This window comes from Phacochoerus africanus, chromosome 12, assembly GCF_016906955.1.
Source record: "Phacochoerus africanus isolate WHEZ1 chromosome 12, ROS_Pafr_v1, whole genome shotgun sequence".
Taxonomy (NCBI): Eukaryota; Metazoa; Chordata; class Mammalia; order Artiodactyla; family Suidae; genus Phacochoerus; species Phacochoerus africanus.
This window is the reverse complement of record NC_062555.1, coordinates 44,463,057-44,485,100: the sequence shown is the minus strand read 5'-3', so window position 1 is coordinate 44,485,100 and position 22,044 is coordinate 44,463,057. Positions and strand designations below refer to the sequence as shown.

Genomic DNA, 22,044 nt, shown 5'->3' with positions numbered 1-22,044 from the left:
AAAAATTATTACAAGATAATGGCTATATTCCCTGTGTGAACAAGATGTCCTTACTGCTTGTCTATTTTATACGTAGTAGATTATGTCTCTCAACCCCCCCCACTCCTCCCCACCCCCACTGGTGATGCTGGTTTGTTCTCTGTATCTGCAATTCCCCTTCTTTCTTGCTGTACATATTTGTTTTATTCTTTCTTTCTTTCTTTCTTTTTTATCTTTTTGCTTTCTAGGACAAAAGCACATGCAGCATATGGAAGTTCCCAGGCAAGGGGTGGGATTGGATTTGGAGCTGCAAGCCTGCGCCACAGCCACAGTAACACCAGATCCAAGCCTTGTCTATGACCTACACCATAGCTCATGGCAACGCTGTATCCTTAACCCACGTAGTGAGGCCAGGAATCAAACCCGCATCCTCACAAGAGACTATTTGTGTTGTCTTTCTATGTAAAACAACTGTTACAAAAAAAAAAAAAAAACTTACTACAGTAGGCTGAAAATCACTGGATAACACATCCAGTTACATAGTGTTTGGTAAATGAGAAAAATCGTTTTTCTAAAACATCCTTCTGACTCGTACTCCCGAGGCTACCTCCCTATTTCCCGTTCCCGTCTTACCCAAGGGCCACGCAATTAAACGCTGCCCAAGGCCTGATCAACGGCTCCCTTCTCTCTGTGTGTTTGTCATGTCCTGTGTTCAGCTCCCATTGTGGGTGGCCTGGGAAGAAAGGTTTCTCCACCCTGTTCAGTAGATGCCTTCAGCATCCTGGCTTTGGACCCATGTGCAAACCGTATGCTTAACCGAGAGCCGCCCACTTCTGCTGGGCTTTCACTGGGTGTGCCTCCAGCAGGACAGGCCGCTACCATCATAGAGGATGCAGCGGCCCTCTGGTACTCTCAGGGGCCGCCACAGCTCTTGAGTTTTTTGCAAGTACCTGTTCTGCCCTCCATCCCAAGACAGGCCCCTTTTGCTCCCCTCCCCCGAGCCCCCCCCCACCCCACCCAGGGCGGAGAACTAGAACTAGCACTAGGGAGGGGAGAAGTCCGCATGCCCAAAGGAGCCGGGAACCTTCCTGGCTGTTATCACTCAAAGAGGCAATATTTTTGCACTTCGTGATGAAAATGTGTCGTTTGCTCTTGAATAGGCGAGCCAGGCTCTTGCATAGAGTCCTTCTTTTTTGTTTTTATTTTTTTTATTACTCAATGAATTTATCACATTTATAGTTGTACACTGATCATCACAATCCAATTTTATAGGATTGATTCAAGACAGTAACTGCGATTCTCACAGTGTTCATTCATCACCCACCTCTTGTTGTCTAGAGAGAATTTTATTTTATTTTATTTTATTTATTTATTTATTTTTTGTCTTTTTGCCATTTCTTGGGCTGCTCCCGCAGCATATGGGGGTTCCCAGGCTAGGGGTCCAATCGGAGCTGTAGCCACCGGCGTACACCACAGCCACAGCAACACAGGATCCAAGCCGGGTCTTCAACCTACACCACAGCTCACTGGCAACACCGGATCCTTAACCCACTGAGTGAGGCCAGGGATCGAACCCTCAACCTCATGGTTCCTAGTCAGATTCGTTAACCACTGAGCCGCAATGGGAACTCTGAGAATTTAATTTTAAACCACTTTTGAGGATGTGGAGTACATCCCATCACCAAACCCGAGAGCATGATTAAATGCATCTGTTTGGTCCTAGAAATGTAATTTTTATTTATTTTCTTTCTTTCTTTTTTCGGCACAGCGTTCTGCTTTTCCTGCACATGCTGTCACTCTCGCTCATTTTTTTAAATGATTTTTATTTTTTCCATTGTAGTTGGTTTACAGTGTTCTGTCAATTTTCTGCTGTACAGCAAAGCGACCCAGTCACACATACATATATACATTCTTTTTCTCACATTATCCTCCACCTCATTTATTTTAAAATTAGTTTACATGGGTTGTTAAAATATACTTCTCTCTAAAGTCTCGCCAAGTGTGGGGGAGGGTAGAAAATATTAGGAATAGCAGAGGACTGCATTTAGTCCAAAAATAGCATTAGGTGGTGTTCCCATCGTGGCTCAGTGGTTAATGAATCCCACTAGGAACCCACGAGGTTGCGGGTTCGATCCCTGGCCTTGCTCAGTGGGTTAAGGATCTGGCATTGCCGTGAGCTGTGGTATAGGTTGCAGACACAGTTTGGATTCCGCGTTGCTGTGGCTGTGGTGTAGGCCAGCAGCTGTAGCTCTGATTCAACCCCTAGCCTGGGAACCTCCATATGCCGTGGGAGCAGCCCCAGAAATGGAAAAAAGACCAAAAAAAAAAAAATAGCATTAGTTTCATTGTCCATTTCTCTCAATCAGCCATTTTAATGACTAAAACAAGTGTTTTTTTATTTTTGAGGTGCCTTATTTACTTATACCAGCCTATGACATTTATAGGACATTAATGGCAGCTGCCTGGCATTTAAGTATATTTAACTCACATGAACATGCCATTCTTCCATATTTAAATATCCATGAAACGGCTTCGCAAGAACTTTTCTGTAGTTCATATTCATTCTTCTTTTCGGTGGTCCTCAAGCTCTGGTATTTTTATTTTTAGCTAAGATCCTAAGAGTGTTTGCTCCCTCTTTCCTTGCCTGCTTCTTTCCCCCCATAGGGCTGCACCGGCAGCATCTGGAAGTTCCTGGGCTAGGGGTTGAATCTGAACTGCAGCTGCTGGCCTACACCACAGCCACAGCAGTGCAGGATCCGATCTGCATCTGCGACCTACACCACAGCTCATGGCAATGCCAGATCCTTAATCCATTGAGGGAGGCCAGGGATCGAACCCGTATCCTCATGGATACCGGTCAAGTTTGTTACCCACTGAACCACCACAGGAACTCCTGCTATTTCTTTATGATTGCTTTGCTTCATGTTCAGCGCCATATTTTTCATACGTTGTGATGCCCACAGAAATAACCCCCCCAAGACTCACATGGTGTGGATCCTGTATGTCTAGCTCGGTAGCTGGCGGGGGGAGGGGGGGGAATTGGTGTGTGGTGGTCCCAGCACAGGAGGAGCCTACATGCTCTGCGGAAAGAAGGAACTCAGCTCACCCTCCAGCAGACGCCCAGCCGAGGGTGGTCCCAGGTCTCAGCCTGTCCCTGGACCTCTGGGTGGCTTCGAGACTGTACCATTATCACTTTGATCCTGTTCAGCCCTTTGGTCCCGGGTGCTCTGCCGCTTCCGTTGTTGTCCAAAAGCAAAGCCTTCAGCAGGCCCAGGCAGGACCCTCCCCATCCTCCTTCATGGCCAGATTCAACGTCCTGACCACGGCACTCCGATTTAGTGGTTTGGGTCCCAGGGGTGACCACGTTGCTTCCATGGTGGGTCTGTCCCTTTGTCCCTGTTTCCCTTTAGAGATTGTCTAGCTCCAGTTACCTCTCAGAGCTGCTGTAAAAATAGCAGATTAAAAATAACCAAAAATGTTTATAAAACCTCATCTCTGTGTCGACATATAATCAAATCATGCTCTGTTCTCTTTGAGGCAGGCCTGAACAAAATACACTACAAAGGGCGCGGCAGAAACCAAGTTTACTTCAGTTTATAAAAGCTTATTATCCTACCGTAGAAAGAAAGAAAAAAATCCCACGTTAGTGTGAATAAGTAGTTTTTGATGACCTCCATCTGGATTACTATTTGTCACCCTATTTTCCCAAAGGGGAATTTAAAAAAATACAAGACTTCCAAAAATAAAAGGCCCCCACCATCACCTCAATATAGAACTGGGCCTACTTGTTTATTTTCAAAACAGAAAACACAGATCTTATAACAGCCTGTTATTACCAAAGCTGTTCCAATTAGAAGGAGGGTGATTTGATTATTCTGAAGTATTCTGTAGTATGTTACAGGGAAAACCTTGGCTTCCTGTGTTCTCCAGTTTGTATTCGTAATGACTCTCCCTGAGTTTTACGTCATGGCAGGGTCAAAACTGTAATATCTGGGGAAAGTAGTGCAAGTAGAGTTTTACCCTCCAAACAAAAGTGTCTTAGGAGTTCCCGTCATGGCTCAGTGGTTGACGAATCCAACTAGGAACCATGAGGTTGCAGGTTCGATCCCTGGCCTTGCTCAGTGGGTTAAGGATCTGGCGTTGCCATGAGCTGCAGTGTAGATGGCAGATTCAGCTCAGGTCCGGCGTTGCTATGGCTATGGTGTAGGCCAGTGGCTACAGCTCCGATTGGACCCCTAGCCTGGGAACCTCCATATGCTGTGGGAAGCGGCCCTAGAAAAGGCAAAAAGACAAAAAAAAAAAGTGTCTCAGTGGTATTATATTTGTGTTTGAGCAGAAAGAGACAAAAGCATTTTGAAACTGCAGCCCCCCATTTCTGAAGCACATTTTCCTAATACACGTGTTATATCTGCTGTTGATACAGAGGTAGACTTGAGAACTTGGTTCATTAAGTATGCCTCGAGATGGTTATTTGACCCTGGTTGGAAGTTTAGGAATCTATAATGGTTTCTGAAAAGTACCAAAGAAATATGCCTTGTGCTGCTCCACCAGAGTGAACACCCAGGAATTCCAGTGTTCTGGAACTCTTTATGGACAGCAGTCCACGTCCAGTCCTCCCCAGGAGTGTGTCTCACGGGGCAGCCCTTTACCCTCAAAACACCAAGAGATGTGAGAACATAGGTTCTTTGACTGCATCTGTGACAGAGAGAGTCCCAGGCCCAGTAACCTGCCCTTTAGAGAAGTTCCCCCATGGGTTTTATTCCCTTCTCTACACCATCCCAAGAAGATGGGCTAGGAGCTCCTCTGTGGCTCAGTGATAATGAACCTAACTAGTATCCATGAGGATGCAGGTTCGATCCCTGGACTCAATGGGTTAAGGATCCGGCATTGCCATGACCTGCAGTGTAGGTTGCAGACTCAGCTGGCATCCCATGTTGCTCTGTCTGTGGCTTAGACCTCGGCTGCAGCTCCCATTCCACCCCTAGCCGGGAACTTCCATATGCTGTAGGTGGGGCCCTAAAACGCAAAAAAACAAAAACCAAAACAAAAAACAAACCCACAAACCAAGAAGATGGGTTAGAGGCTAAGCGGTGACAGTAGCAACCACGTAGGGGGTTTAGCACTTCTGTGGAGCCTGGAGTGGCACCCTTGGCTAGTGAAGGTCGACTGGCAGCTTCGCTCCTCTCTCCGGGGGTCGTGACGCCACGGCCCTTGCGGTGTGCCAGGCTCTGTTTAAAGAGCTTATCACTGGGCACTGACTCAATCCTCACCGCAAGCCCAGGAAGTAGGTGTTACTGTCATCCTCGGTTTCTAGGTGAAGGCGCTGAGATTCGGTGCCATCAGCGACCCACCCTAGGGCCTGCTTCCCGTGGACCCACCACACTTTCCTGTGGTCCTAGGACACATCCTGTGTCTTCGACAAACTTGTATAAAAAGGGTGATGGTATCTGTAAAATGTTTTTGTCTTCTTCCCAAAGTGTAAACAGCTTATCCCTGGCTCTCTTCTAGAAATTTCTCATATTCCACATTTAGGCGATGGTGGATTAGGATCTAGGTGCCATTGGAAACTAATCGATAGTTTGGGGTAAAGCTTTGTGGGCAAAATTTATGGCAGCATTCTTCCAGCAGAGGTTTTCAGGTTTTCTCATGGTCGGAATGGGACCTCAGGAGACTCTAGACCAGGGGAACCCCTAGACCATGGCCACCTCCAGCCACGGCCACGGCACCTCCAGCCACGGCAGGACCTTCTGCCTCATCTCCATGTCTACCTCCTTTTTAACTCCTGCCTTCAACACCACCAACAAAAATCTTCCCAGTTTTCATCTGAAAGTCCTTCCCCACCCTGGCTGAGACTTTAAATGACTGCTTCTGAAATGAAAAGCAGAATCACAGAACCTTTAAATGTAGACATGTGTGAACATCGAACACTGACAGGCCAAGTGCAGCCCTAACATTTCCGTGCACTGGGGACATCGAAATGGATGTGAAATGTCGGCGGAGCGCTGGTGATACTGCTCGTCTTATGTCTAAAATATGCTTCTTTGCTATTAATACATACAGCAGATGAACTGTGAGGAGAGAACCTGTCATTTGCTCCTCTTCTGAAAGATCCAAGAAGTTGGCGAACGTCCTCTCTCTTATTGTGTCGCTTCTGGTGTTAATGCGTTCAGACAGGTTTAACGGCAGGATCGCCTCGTCTGAAGTGTCATTGCCGGAGATGGTAATTTGAAAAGCATGGCCGTAATGTGAGCCAATTCGAAGATACACTACGGTTCAGATATCAAAGCAAAACCGCCTTGCGATGCTTTTTCAGAGATACGGAAGAGCTTAAAAAACACACGGATCAGCCAGACGTCCCAGCCAATTGCTAGATTATAACAAAGGCACATTTTCCCATTTAAAAGCCCCCCCCCCTTTTTGTTTTTGTTTTTGTTTTGCTGAAGAAGTTCACATTAGTACTTTGTAACCTAACACTCTTCAGCTATACATTTAATAAACAGGTTGACCATCTAGAACTGTGGCCGTGGCAGCTGCTCAGTAGATCTCAGAAGAGAACTGGCCCTTTGCTACCTCAGGACTTAAAGGATGGATCCCAGTGCGGGGACACTGGGGCAGAATTGAAGTGTAACTGAGAATCAGAAAAAGTCTGTCCTGATTCCTGAACTAGTAGCCCAACCTGCATGTCGAAGGGACAAATTAATTAATTAATTAATGTTTTTAATTCTTGTGACTGCACCTGCAGCCTATGGAAGTTCCCAGGCTAAGGGTGGAATCAGAGCTACAGCTGCCAGCCTCCGCCACAGTCATAGCAACACCAGATCCGAACCACATCTGCAATGGATCCTTAACCCGCTGAGTGAGGTCAGGGATCGAACCTGCATCCTCATGGATACTAGTTGAGTTCGTAACCCATTGAGCCACAACAGGAACTTCTAGAAGGGGCAGTTTTTATAAAAAATTGATGCTGCTTGCAATGGCAACATATGGGCCCACAAAAGCTCTTCGTGTATAGGTAGGAAGTCCGAGACTTTAGCTAGGAACCTAGCTTTCATGGATGCAACATTTGGGGTAACCTCTCCAGTATCCCCTTGAGAAATTGAAGTAACAAAATCCATTAGCCACTTTAAGTTAGTGGAGATTCTTTAATGTGGCTCCAGTGCTCTTTGTCTTGGCATGTTACAGTTCTTTGGCATGAAATAGCATCAGAAAAGCCATTTTGTCTTTGAAGATAATAGATTCTGCACACTTAATCCATTAATCTGAGCTGATGGGCTCTGCCCAGAGTTAAAATATTTCATCCTTACATAATGGTTTTCGTAGCGAATCTCTGAACAATACTAATTTTTCTGGTGACCGCATTCAACCCCATATTTTAGATGTGAAAAAGTGAGAGAAGAGGTTAATTGTTTTTTAAATTTTACAAGGATGTATATAGTGCTTGGTATAGATGCTTAAGCTTTCTTCTAAGTGTTGTAGAAAATATGAAATCCCGTGGTCATCTTAAGACCCCTCTGAATCTAGTGTGATTAGCCCCACTTTATAGCTGAGAAAATTGGAGCCCAGACAGGTCGAGCAGATGGCCAGCCGTGGCCAGAGAGTCCATGGCAGGGCCGGGGTCCAGCTCCTGCCACCTGGCTCCAGGGTCTGGGCTCCAACCACTGTCCCACACCACTCTGTACCTCCCACCGGACCACCCTCATGGTTAATAATGATGTGCTAAGAATAGAATTTTAACATTTCCAGACCCCCTTTCTGGTTCCTCACTTACAATTTCCTCCCCCTAGACTGCATCCTGATCTTCAAAGTGAAACTTCAGACAGCAGGTTTTCAACTTTGGGAAAGGGGACCCTCTGAGATCACAGAGGGATCTTGGTAATGGGACTACGCAGGGTCACATGGCAGCCCGGACACTGAATCCCTCTGGAGGAAAAGGTGGAAAGGGGTGTTGAGCGCACTTGGAAACTCTGCTTATTTGAAAAGTGGCTTTCAAGTTACAAATCCTGCTTCCTATACCTTTAGTCCTTCAGTCCTCCAGGCGAGACCCCATGAGGTCAGAATAACCACGTGTTTTGGAGTTCCCGTTGTGGTGTACTGGAAATGAATCTGCCTCGTATCCATGAGGATGAGGGTTTGATCCCTGGCCTTGCTCAGTGGGTTGGGGATTCCAAATTGCCATAAGCTGAGCTGTAGGTCCCAGATGCAGCTCCGATCCCACCTTGCTGTGGCTCTGGCATAGGCTGGCAAGTGCCACTCCAATTCCACCTGTAGCCTGGGAACTTCCGTATGCTGTGGCTATGGCCCTAAAAAGCAAAAAATAAAAAAAATAAAAATAAAAAAACTGCATTTCACCAGAAAAACTGTACAGCTGGGCACGAATGAGGAGCCACCAGCCTCACGTTTTTACACCCTGCCCTGTATCAACAGTCATAGGAAGGCTCCACAGCTTCCTAGCTGACAAGGAGCCCATCAACACTACCAGCTTTATCTCCAGGCCCGGGTCCCCCTGGAACAAGGATGTTCTCTTTTGTGGTTGTTAACGGAGACATCAGCTCCCCCCACCCTGACCAGGGAACTCTTTGCTATTGGTCCAGAAGCAAGGGGTATGGTTTCTCATCTTGGTTTTTCTGGCATGAGATAGGAGGACGCACTGATGGAAAGACAGCTGAAGGTGGGGCTCCTGTGGCCCCAGGGCACCCGGCACCATCAGCAGCAGTGAGGGCAGAGGCAGCCCCTGCGAGGTGGCAGGAAGGAAAGGAATCCTTAGCCGGATGGTGGACGTCTTGGCTGGAGAAAACACTGGCTTAATGTTTGGAAAAGATGCTTCTTTGGAAAAGATATTTCTGAAATAATTTTTGGAAGCCACTCATTCTTTTAAGGCCCCAGGGTAAATAATTAGGCAGGAGATTGCAGAAAGGAAAAGAAAAAAACCAAAAAACACCAGCTTCCTCCCTGAAGGTGGGGTGGGCTTCATTTTAGAACGTTCCCTCTTCCCAAAGGCTCCCCCAGTCCTCCTGTGAGCAGTAGCCTTGGCACTTGGCACTCACCAAATTCTCACGACCACCTCTTCCCATCACACTAAAGTTTTAGAGTGGAATTCACTTGTGGTTGCTGAGGGTACTGGCAAAAGCAGTTGAATCATCAGCAGATAAATTGTTTGGTAGGTTGTTTTTTTTTTCCTTCTTGTTTGAATCACTTAGGATGATTTATCTTTACTCATTCAGGAGCTCTAACTACCCCGAAGAGAGGATCCCCACAAATACTCCCTCTCAAGTGAGGCAGCACCAGCCGTCCGGGGATTACTTAGCGGTAATTCACTCCCGGTGATGGAAGGCTGATTACAGAGACCACAAATCTCTTAAAGTGTCACTTTAATTAAAGTGTGAGGCTGAGCTCAACAGAGCTTTCGATGCCTGTTCTGCGATTGGGACTGATTCTTGGCTGTTACGGGTTAAATCATGAGGGGCGGGGGAGACTAAAATACTAGCAAAAAGTGGAAGTTCCCATTGCGGCTCAGCAGTGACGAAGCCAGCTAGTATCCATGAGGATACAGGTTCGATCCCTGGCCTCACTCAGTGGGTTAGGGATCCCGCGTTGCCTTGAGCTGTGGTGTAGGTCTCAGACGCAACTCAGATCCTGCGTTGCTGTGGCTGTGATGTTGGCCAGCAGCTGCAGCTCTGACTCGACCCCTAGCCTGGGTACTTCCATATGCTGTGCGTACAGCCCTAAAAAGACAAAAAATAAATAAAATACTAGCAAAAAGTGCAGAAAGGGTCTTTACTAGGCTTTTAATAGGCTTTCTGTGCAAAACAGTGCAGAAAAGGCCTCGCCATGGTCTATGCAGGTGGCTTTATCCACCAAGATCGCTCAGTGATGAAATGCAGCAGTTAGAAGCATAACCTCTGTAATCTAGAGCAGAGTCTCGCTGCCACCATTGCTTGAGTCCTTTGCAAGTTTCTCAAACCCTCTAAGTGACAGTGTCATTTGTAAATGAGGGCCGTGATCCTGTCTCCCAGAGTTATTGTAAGTATTTTACCAGATAACATGCGTAGAGTTCCTGGCACAGTGACTGGCAGAAGAATAAGCATTCAACTGATGTGAGTCATTGTTATTTTAAAGATAACCCCTTCTGGTAACATTCGAGACTCTCAATATTCAAGTTTAAACTGAGTGAAGCTGGATTTTGAATTCTTTCAAGCTGTTTCTTTTTCACAGGCAGAAAAAAAAAAAAAAAACATTGCCACATCTGAGAAGGCCAAATGATAAATTAGTATCTTATTTATTAACAAAAGGGTAAGGAAAAAGTAGAAGTGGAGTGAAAAAGCAAGTTCTAAAATATATAAACCCCCTTTTAAAAAATATATATAGGGAGTTCCCGTTGTGGCGCAGTGGTTAACGAATCTGACTAGGAACCATGAGGTTGCGGGTTCAATCCCTGCCCTTGCTCAGTGGGTTAACGATCCGGCGTTGCCGTGAGCTGTGGTGTAGGTTGCAGACGCGGCTCAGATCCTGCGTTGCTATGGCTCTGGCCTAGGTTGGCAGCTGTAGCTCTGATTAGACCCCTAGCCTGGGAAGCTCCATGTGCCTCGGGAGCGGCCCAAGAAATGGCAAAAAGACCAAAAAAAAAAAAAAAGTACATAAACTTGCTTTGGGAAGCTGTATACCAAATATCAATGTGAGTTACCCCTAGATGCCCTTTATTTTTACACTTTTTCACTTTTACACTTTTTCCTGGATTTTCTGCGGCGAACCTGCCTTACTTATTAGAGAACAGCAACAAGTGCTGGGGGGTTTTTTTCTTGGTTTTTTTTTTTGTTTTGTTTTTTTTGTTTGTTTGTTTTGCCATAGTCTATCAGCAGCTTGATGTAGGAGCTGAGTTCCTGGGGCCAGGGATTGAACCAGACAGCAGTGGTGAAAGCACCAAATCCTAACCAAGAGACCACCAGGGAACTTCCAACAGATACTATTTTTATTTTTTTTAATTTTTTTGGCTGCACTCGTGGCATGTGGAAGTTCCCAGGCCAGGGATTGAACCCACATCATGGCTGCGACCCGTGCCACAGCTGCAGCAACACCAGATCCTTAACCCACTGCACCTCAAGGGAACTTCTCAGAAACTATTTTTCATTTTCTTTTTTCTGCTTTTTAGGGCTGCACCTGTGGCATATGGAGGTTCCCAGGCTAGGGGTTGAATCAGAGCTGCAGCTGCTGGTCTGCACCGCAGCCACAGCAACTCGGGATCTGAGCTGCATCTGCAACATACACCACAGCTCATCGCAATGCTGGATCCTTAACCTACTGAGTGAGGCCAGGGATTGAACCCACATACTAATGGATACTAGTCCGGTTCGTTACCACTGAGCCACAACAGACGACGGGAACAGGGAATCTCTTGGTCTGTCTGCTCTAAGATCCTGCAAATTTGGAGCGATTGGTATTTCAGAATCTTCAGTGAGGTTTTCTATCTGCCTGACTCACTAGACTCTTGTTCTTTTTCTCAGTTGTTCCAAGTATGTAAATAACTCCAGAAACTGATCTGGTGTCCCAGGGGCTCTCAGGACCTCTGAGATCAGAAACACTAAGCCCAGCTCGTCCACACCTGCTCTCTCCAGTAACAGTCTCAAACCCGCCAATTGTGAGAAGGCACAGTTGTTAAGCATCTGGAGCCCTTTGTCCATTTTAATATAGGAAACATACAATTTTTAGATTAATTAATTTAAAATACTCATTCTTTTTTGTCTTTTTGCTATTTCTTGGGCCGCTCCCGTGGCATATGGAGGTTCCCAGGCTAGGGGTCGAATCGGAGCTGTAGCCACCGGCCTACGCCAGAGCCACAGCAACTCGGGATCCGAGCCGCGCCTGCAGCCTACACCACAGCTCACGGCAACGCCGGATCGTTAACCCACTGAGCAATGGCAGGGATTGAACCCGCAACCTCATGGTTCCTAGTCAGATTCGTTAACCACTGCGCCACGACAGGAACTCCCTAAAATACTCATTCTTAATCTTAACTTTATTTACCTTTCAGTGGTACAAGTAGTATTTTGTGGGACAGTTAAAAACATTCCTGGACTTCCCATCATGGTGCAGCGGAAACAAATCCAACTAGGAACCATGAAGTTGCAGGTTCGATCCCTAGCCTTGCTCCAGTGGGTTAAGGATCCGGCGTTGCCGTGAGCTGTGGTGTAGGTCACAGACGCAGCTCAGATCCCGAGTTGCTGTGGCTGTGGCCTAGGCAGGTGGCTATAGCTCTGATGGACCCCTAGCCTGGGAACCTCCATATGCTGCAGGTACAGCCCTAAAAAGCAAAAAAATACAAAATTCAAAATAAAAAATAAAAATGTTTGGAAATCCTGTTGTGGTGCATCGGAAACGAATCCTCCGAGGAACCATGAGACGGAGGGTTAGATCCCTGGCCTCAATCAGTGGGTTAAGGATCCAGCGATTCCGTGAGCTGTGGTGTAGGTCACAGACTTGGCTTGGATCTGGCTGTGACGCAGGCCAGCAGCTGTAGCTCTGATTGGACCCCTAGCCTGGGAACCTCCATATCCGAGGGTGTGGCCCTAATAAGCAAAAATAAATAAATTAATTAAAAATAAATAAATAAATAAATAAAAATAAAAACATCCCTAACTTTAAGACTCACTGATTAAATTTGAAAAAAAATCTCAGCACCAAAGATTTGGCCATACTTTTGTCTCTTTTTATAACTAGAACTATCACCTCAGGAATATATAACAGAATTAATATTTCCAAATTGCATTTCTCAACCTTGAATGGACTTTGCCCCGAGGGCTTTGCTTGCACGTCTCCAGTTGCAGTAGAGCTGAATTTTCTTTATAATTGTTTCTCTGCTTAACTTTATAAGGAAACACATGTCCAAACTGAGGATAGCCCCACTTTAAGTTTCAACATGGTTTGCGTTTTACAACATCCAAGATTTTCCTAACTCCACACCTCTTTTTTTTTTATTATTATTCCTTTTCTTTTTCGGTCTTAAAACATGCTCTTTTGGCTGGTTCAGTACGTGGCTCCTGCCAGCCAGTTGCTTTTATGGTAATTGACAGCGTAGCTGATTTTTGGAACCTTAGGATCTAAAAAGGCATTTTAGCTCAAACTTGGGGGAGGCTGAGCCAAGCTACTTGCAGAATAAGAGATACAGCAGAGCCCACAGCAAGGCAGTCAGAACCTGGTCTGTGCATGTTAATTAACGGCAGGGAACGGGTGTTCTGGCTCAAAAAGACAATTTCCCTCCTTTCAGCAGTGTTCAGAATTCTTCCTTCTGCTGTCTGATTCTTTCTTGAGCTCCTGGGTGCCACTTCTTGGGGGGCGGGGGGAAGCCAGCGAGGCCTCCTGTCTGCTGGAGTGACATGGAGGGGTGGTCCAGAAGCCCACCACTCCTTAAACACTGACAGTTGGCAGAAAAGACACAAAATAACTTGAACCAGATAAGCGCGGGCAAGGTTACACTGCAGAGGAAAAGCGCCGAGGAGAAAAACATTTTCCCACTTAACACAGTTGTTTAGGAGCAGTAGTGAATTGTAAATTTTCTGAGTTCTCCTCTCAAATGATCTCAGTTCTCTAAAGCAGCTGGGGCATTTCCCCAGACTTCATCTCAGCATCAGGAATAGGGAAAAAAAAAAAAAAAAACCTCCCCAAAGTGCCAGACTTTATAGCCTTTGCTTTCCTACAAAAGCACAAATGTTTCAGAGTAAAAGAGCCCCTGTTTGCTATCTTCCTTTTGCTAGTTCTTCTGGGAACTGCTGCTCTGCAAGAGGTGGCTTTTGGAGGCCTAATGGCCCCGTGACACCGGGCAGCCCACCAAAAATAGCAGCAGGAAAACCTTGCCCTTCTAACATCAGCTTGTGTTTTGCACCAAAACCACCCTGGGCAGGAGACCCCCAAAAGCAGTCAGAGTCCGCACTTCTTGGTTTGAAATCTTTGACCTTGAACTTTGTTACGTGCTGTTTTAGCCTTGACGATCAACAGAGAAGCAAACTGTTTCTTGTCTCCATTACTCTCTATGAAGCCTTTCTTCTGTGGCTGGGGAAGGACCCTGCATCCATACCAGTGACCCTGAACATGCCTGTCTGCCTTAGAAATAAAATACAGGATCCGTCTGTGTTGTGAGGACATTGTTGAAATTCACGGAAACTAATTAAGAATACGGGAACCGGGGATCGGGGTCTGTTTTTACACTTCAAAGGTATTTTCATAGGCACCAAACTGTAAAACACATAGAACCCCAAGAGTAAGCAGAGTTTTATAATTTCACAGTTGGCCGGGGTAAACTTGGTTCTTGGTGGACCGACTCCAGGAGGCAGACTCAGGGAGTGCTCAGCAGCGTCCGGCCCACTGCGGGGCTGCAGGACGTACAAGGCCCCTCTTCATCTTAGAGAGAAGCTCTTGGGGGGCTTGGCAGGGCCTTGAATGTCTTCCTCCTGTGTGCAGGCTGGCTGGTCACTCGCTGCAGAGTAGACAGCCACAGGTGGAGGCACGACAGTCTCTCCGTGACCCCCCAGACGGGGAGTCTGACTCCAGCCCCAACCAGAGCATCAGTTACAGGGTCTCTTCTAACTTTTGTTATTTCCCTAATATCAGGGAAGCTTGTGGAACTTATTCTCGCTTTTGCCAACGCTTTGCATTGAATAAATATCTCCGTAACCTCTTGCTTCACTTCGGCAACAGAATTGTTGCAATTGGTGGGCAGAATGGAGTGAAGGCCTAACTCAGTTTTTTTTTTTTTCCCCGTCTCTGTAAAATGACCAGTGTCGCTGGCTTTTCTCGTCCCAAGCAAAGGCACTGACTTATTCTCTGTTCTGGTAGCCCCCATCTCTGTCCCCCCGGAGTGAGGATTTGCAGATCATGGCACCAAATGACGACAGGCTTCGCGGACACAGCGGAGACGGAGATGTGTGATCCAGTCCCACGTGGTGGCACTCACGCTGAATAACCTAACGTGCTTGGCATGGTACCTGGCATGTGGGGGCAATGTGTCAACTTGAGCTAGCAGAGTTCTGCCGGTTCCGAGTTGTCATTCTTTTCCCACCATTTACATAAGTAATAGAATAATTCCAAAATGATCAAGCAGCAAAAGTGTAACTAACCAGAGTTCCCATCATGGCGCAGTGGAAACAAATCCAATTAGGAACCACGAGGTTGCAGGTTCGATCCCTGGCCTCCCTCAGTGGGTTAGGGATCTGGCGTTGCCGTGAGCTGCAGTGTGGTCGCAGACGTGGCTCGGATCTAGCGTTGCTGTGACTGTGGTATAGGCCGGCAGCTGTAGCTCTGATTGGACCCCTAGCCTGGGAACCTCCATATGCCTTGGGTGCAAACCTAAAAAGACAAAAAAAAAAGTATAGCTAACCATTCAGGCCGACCTAGCCAGAGCTCCAGAGGTGACAGTCCAGCGGCTTACAGATCCAGTTATTTTTCCAAAGAGCCCAACAACAAAAGGAGACCAAAGGACCTATCATTTATGGTGTTGTTTAGGGCCAGACATAGGTTAACGCACATATTTTTCATAACCCCCTTGACATTTATTCACTAGGTCACAGGTAGTGGTTTTTATTTATTTATTTATTTTTAGGGCCACACCTATGGCATATGGAAGTTCCCAGGCTAGGGGTTGAATCTGAGCTGCAGCTACCAGCCTACACCACAGCTCACGGCAATGACAGATCCTCAACCCACCCAGGGAGGCCAGGGATCGAAGCCACGTCCTCATGGATACCAGTGGGTTTGTTATCACTGAGCCACAATGGAAACTCCTCTATCGCTTCTCGGGGATGTTTGTGGCTGTTGATGATGGCAGTGGAGGGAGTGACTGAAGCACTGTGTGTTGGAGTCTCAGAGGCTGCGGGGGCCCCAGCCCCACTCTGGTCCTTACCGCCTGTGCCTTGCTGGGAGCTCCTCTTTACCCTCTGTACAGCTTTCCCTCCGGCACGTCCGTCTTTGTCTTCCCAGTACCTCATTCCTTTGGCCAACGGAGCTCCTCAGAGAGATTTAAAATCCAGATCAAGGACCCACTTAACATCCTTTATAACAACATAAAACCATAAAACACACTGACATGAGTGTTCTGAGTGATGGAGCAAATCTAAGCCAAAGGTGAAAATGCACGAGCAGAGGCTCAACCTAACTTTCAAGGCCCGCAGCGGCGGGAATGCAGGGTCCATGTGGAGCTTGAAGACCAGGGCTGCTTATTCTAATAAGCCAGGCATCCCTGGGTCTGGGAGTCATCTGCCAACCTGCCAGAGGGGACTGTTTGCCAGGCCTTTTTCCGAAATGAAGGTTGGATCCCCATGAAATCATAGACTCTTGAGCCACAGGCACCCCGAAGATGAGCTTAGAACCCCGTTATCTTATAGTCCAGTGAGCTGCACCCCAGACCACGTGGGGCACTGTGACTCACCCAAAGGCACAGGGCAGGGAGCAGTGGCGCAAGACGGGAACCTGGCCCCAGGCACCATCACTCTTTCCCGGCACCTGCCCTCCTCAGCAAAAGGAGGCTCCATGTCTCAGAATACATTAACCTCAAATTTTTGCGCATTTCTGAAAGCCACTTTTTATTCTTGATTACCTGTTCTCGTCTTCTTCCTGCTTCTTTGCAAAGAGATTTTTCTCACATCTTTGTAAAAAAAAAAAAAAAAAGCATATAGCCCGTTTTCAATCGTATTTCCTAATGAACTCTTATTCCTGGTAATGAATGATGAAGGGCCTGAGATGGAAAAAGAAAGCCAGACAGAAAAGTAATCAGATGTTTGCTTCTCTTCACAGACCCTCTGGAAAATGGATCCAATAAGGGTGACAGGTGAGCGGTATATTTTTATTTGTCACGTGTGTGTTTCCTCTATGGTCCTTTCTCTGTGCGCTACAGTGAGTTTGATCGTTTTTTGTGTTTTGTTGTTTCCTGTTCTGCTTGAATCCAGTGCAGCTAATAGAAAGGGCCCGAGCAAGGATGACACATACTGGAAGGAGATCAATGCGGCCATGGCCTTAACAAACCTCGCACAGGGAAAAGAGCAACCGCAGGGGACCACCAGCTGCATCATCCAGAAGTCATCCCACATAGCAGAAGTAAAGACAGTTAAAGTGCCCCTGGTTCAGCCGTTTTGAGAGTCTGTCGCTTTGCAGATCTACGGCCCTTCTTCACGTCAGTGGTTTTTCATAAACCCTCATCCTAAGAGCTGGAGCAGGAGGGAACACGACTCCCTTGCAAACCTCTCCTTATTTTTAATCGTCCTAAATATATCATTTAGTGGCTTCTTAAAAGACGTATAAATTATAAAACCTCACTTTAATCAAAACTATGAACTTATTTTATGTTACGCCAAGTATGCATAAAATGTCTGCATTGCCGTTCCAATAAAGTGCCTTGCTTTCCCCAAAATAAGCTACAACGTGGGCATAGTAGAGCAGCTGTGCCTCAAAATGACACCACCACATTGCTTCTTAGACTGTGGGTGCCTCTCCAGATGGACCTACTCAAGCCAGGACTGAACCCGTACTTGCTGCAAAAGCCCTTGTAATGTATTCAGTAATTCACATTAAAACTTAGAAATCTAGTCAGCCTACAGGAAACGTTCCTTTAAAAAACAACTTCGGCAGTATTTAAAATCGTGCAGTGTGCTTTGCAGAATGACAGTGAGAACTCTCTGCAGGTATCTTGCCTGCATATCTGGGAGGTTACAAACTTCCGAAATGAAAGGCATGGGAATCATGTAATGTATACGTTCAAGAAAAATGGCAATGGATGTGATCAGAAAAAAAAAGGTTTCCGCACTGCTGGAAAACACTACAATGCTCTCTAGAACGAATTTGGATTTTCTTTTTCTCACATTTTGTCGAAGTTTTAAAAAAACTTTACCATCAAAATAACTCAAAATTTTCCCATATAAAACTAAATCTACAGTTGAGTGTAAAAATATAATCCTGTTTGCATCAGAGTTCAGTATTTTGGGTTTTTTTATATTGGAAACGTTTTCATATGGAATGGCTAAGAACCTCTTATTTGGTTCATTCGAATTACACTTGCTGGTCGACAGTGTATATTGCATTGAGAACAAGGCAATAAAAGAAATGTATCTTTATGTGAATATACCTATACACAACAAAATTGATTTTTAAATTTAAAACATACGGAAAACAAAACATTGAACAGTCTTTGAATTTCGCCAAGTAGAACATTAAGGTAAAAATTACATGAAATCATGCATGAAGAGAAATAAGAACATTTTTTGTTTCTGAATTAGACTGTCATTGAGTGAGAATAATCAATATCAAGAAAGAAGATCTTTTTCGATCAGACATTAATATTCTGATCAGCTTGGGAAGACTTGAAATTTGAGTAAACAGTAAAGATGCCAACCATAGCAGAGTATTTGTGCTCAGAGAAGGAAGAAGGATTTGACTCTTTTATGGTGGGATGTTTTTTCTGGGTATGTAATCTATTTTGTAAAAAAAATTCTTTTAAACTGGAAAGCATTTTTGTGAGCGTGAATGAGAGCCAACAGTGCAGCCAAGTGGTGGACATTTTTCTTTATTTTGCAAAATGCTTTTAAAACCAAAGGCTGCTCTCGTGGATATACGGACAATATCAGTCTTGATATAAATGGTAGGACAGTTTTTCATGTAACATAGCATTGGGGGACTGGGTTTATTTAGTGTCATGAAAATAATTTGATACAAAAATATTTTGTATATATATATATTTTTACTTTGTTTTCTAAATTGCTGTTTGCAGTAAGAGTAAGTGCAAAGCAAGATATGTAAGTTATGACTGTATGATCAGATGAAGTATGCGTTCTTTTGGTTTACATCCTTAAATAGTTACAGATCCATGATAAAAACTTTGGACTCTTTATAAAACAGTGTTGCCAAAGTGTGATCATGTCAGTGCCAACGAAAGACAAGTACTTCACTCTTTTTCATACTATTATAAGTTATTCTAGTATTAAATATTTTAATAAAACTGTCTTTGTTTTGACATATTTCAGTTAGATGAATGGATGCTGATTGGTTTTCATTTGAATTAGTCATAATTCATTTTTGCCATCTTTTCAGAAAGAATCAGCAAATTTTTTCTATGTTAGAAACCGTGGATGGCAAGCCAATATAGGACAGCCTGTCACATGATTTTTTTCTTTCTTTCTTTTTTTTTTTTTTTTTAAATACCAAAGCTTGGAGTCTGGCCTGTGAACACATGGAGAAGATTTTATAATTAGCACATCCTTGGCAATATCTCCAATTGCAATTACTGTTAATTTATTTTTTCTTTTGCTGCTTTAACATTTTCTGGAAATTAAAGTCCCCTCAATCCTTGAAAAGAATCTCCAACAATGCTGAGTCAGCAGCTGAGACTCTAACTCGTAATTTATGTTGTAGAGAAATAGAATTACCTCTGTTCTTTGTTTTGCCATATGTAATCATTTTAATGAAATTAATAACTGCCAGGGGTTCTTGACAGATTTAAAATAAAAGTTAATTTCTAGACCTCAATGATCATATGAATTCTGTTTTCCTTTGAGGGTTGACCAGGTGGAGAGAGAAGCAGAACAGAAGGGCCCATTATGTGCCATAATTCTCCGCAGGTCAGTCCAGGGTATGATATGGGAGCACTGCATTTGTGTTAGGGTTGAATTTCATCACCTCGGACCACCAACCCACCTTTCAAGAGCTAAGGGAAAGAAAGTGTGATGCGAACTGTTAAAATACATAACTTTAAAGTGAACATTTTCGGAGTTCCTGTCGTGGCCTAGTGGACATGAATCTGACTGCTGTCCATGAGGACATGGGTTCGATCCCTTGCCTCGATCAGTGGGTTAAGGATCCGGCATTGCCGTGAGCTGTGGTGTGGGTCAAAGATGCGGCATGAATCTGGCGTTGCTGTAGCTGTGGCATAGGCCAGTGGCTACGACTCTGATTCCACCCCTCGCCTGGGAACCTCCGTATGCCGCATGTGCAGCCCTAAATAGACAAAAATGTAAAATAAAATAAAATGAACATTTTCATGAAATACCTTCTTCCAGTAGCTAACACAACACGCACTCTTACTGTGGGCTACACCCTGGCAAGAACCTTAGCTGCGAGGCTGGACAGAAGTGTGTTTGCATCCCAGCTCAGCCACTCACTCCCCTGGGACCCACCCTCAGCCCCTCGTGCCTTCAGCTGCTTCACACGCAAGGCGTAAAGGTGTACAGTTTACTGCAAAGGTTTAGAGATAATATACAATACAGAAAGTGCCCACCGCAGTGCTTGGCATGTAATAGGAGCTCAATAAATGAAAGTTATTACCACATAATTTTAATTCCCCAATATAGGGTTTATGTGCAAGAAAGTCAAACATAAATGGAATATGAGACGTGGGTTGTTTAATAACGAGCCTTGGAAAAGGAAAGCTGACTGGCGTGAAGGACTGCTGTGAAATATTAAAAGTTGATATCAGAGTTAGGTGTTCAAGGAAGCTGCTTTCTTTTTTTCTTTTCTTTTCTTTTTTTTTTCTTTCTGTCTTTTTGCCTTTTCTAGGGCCGCTCCTGTGGCATGTGGAGATTCCCAGGCTAGGGGTCCAATTGGAGCTGTAGCCACCGGCCTACACCACAGCCACAGCAACACGGGATCCGAGTCACGTCTACAACCTACACCACAGCTCACAGCAACGCCGGATCCTTAACCCACTGAGCAAGGCCAGGGATCGAACCCACAACCTCATGGTTTCTAGTCAGATTCGTTAACTACTGAGCCACGACGGGAACTCCAAGGAGTCTGTTCTCTTATCATTACTTTGAACTTCCTGGAGAAGAGCTTCAAGTAGAGCAAAGCTAGGGAAAGACAGACATGTCCATGGAGGGCACAGCGTGTGCCATGGCTTCCTTCATTCATACCAACAAGAATCGCCTATTTATCCCGCTTGATCCTGTTCAAGATGACTCAGAACTCAAGCGGCTGGCGGTGCTCTGCCCGCTCCAAGTAGCAATGTTTAACAAACAGTGGCAACAGCCATGGTTTGCTTTAAAACTCATCCAGCCCAATGGCATAACATCATGCAAATAAACACAGAGAATAAGAGCAAGCTCCCCAGACTCTTCTGTCTGGGGCGGCTTAGGCCGGCCATGCCTTGGAAGGCAACGCGGGCTGGTGGAAGAATTGGGCTGGCACAACCTGGCCGTGCCTCTTCACTCCCGAGTGGCTTTGGGGAATAAGCATAAGCCTTTTGTACGTAGTGTTGCATCTATAAAACTTGATCTAGGAAATTTACCTACTGCAAAGGTCTGTTGTGAGGATTAAGTAAGACGGTGGATACAAAAGTGCTTTGCAAGCCGCATGGTACTGCACAAATGTTAACAATTATTAATGTGTTCCAGGTGACTCTGAAAGGCCTAATATCCCGTAGTTTTTGGCAGTATGAATTGTGGTTTCCATGAAGCATGTAGGACCCCTAGATTTTGACAAAGACGTGTTATAATCGACTATCTTTGGGCTTTTTGAGCACAAAGAGTCTTTTGGGTCTGTACTTCTTTGTAACAGGATCAGCATTAGATGACTGATTGTCACACGGAAGGGATGGAGTCCTGACCTCACCGCTCCCCAGCTTTGAGACCCGTCCTAGAGATGTGGCTTGGGAGGTGTGTGCACAGACCACAATAAACTTTTTTTTTTTTTTTTTAAGTGAGAAAAACCGATTTCTGTGTGTGGAAAAACAAGCTGATGTGTTGTTCTCACTTCTTTACACAAGTGACTCCATGAAAATTCATCCCACGTTAAGACTGCCTCAGGAAGTCTTCTGAAACAAATTTCAGCCCAAAGCCAGTTTCTGGAAATGCGATCTACAGTGAGCCTAATCTGTGGCTTTTAAATAAATGGTTCAGTTCATGTTTTAAAACATTATAAATGTAACTTCGTTGTAGAAGCGCAAGCAGTGTGGACAGACGCGAGATAGAGGGCCCTATCTCCAGTCTGATATATAGCCGGTCGGGCAATTCCACATCCCAGAGGTAGCCATGGTTTCCAGGGTCTCGTGGGTGCTTCCAGGCACTCTGTGCACAACCTTGCACTTCTGTATCCCTACCT

At 45.2% G+C, this 22,044-nt stretch overlaps 1 protein-coding gene across 6 annotated transcripts in view; it reads left to right on the top strand.

The window, feature by feature from the left end:
- MKX (mohawk homeobox) overlaps window positions 1-21,827 on the top strand; it is a 78,258-nt gene extending 56,431 nt beyond the window's left edge. For 4 of the 6 annotated variants that reach the window (XM_047755203.1, XM_047755206.1, XM_047755205.1 and 1 more), the window contains exons 6-7: window positions 16,756-16,789; window positions 16,908-18,964. In XM_047755203.1, the coding sequence (XP_047611159.1) occupies window positions 16,756-16,789; window positions 16,908-17,094 (221 nt within the window). In that variant the 3' untranslated portion in view covers window positions 17,095-18,964. Of the gene's footprint in view, window positions 1-16,755; window positions 16,790-16,907; window positions 18,965-19,505; window positions 19,569-21,643 lie in introns of those variants that run through there. The other 2 variants (XM_047755207.1, XM_047755208.1) reach the window with 2 other exon arrangements.
- The last annotated feature ends 217 nt before the right edge of the window (window positions 21,828-22,044 follow it).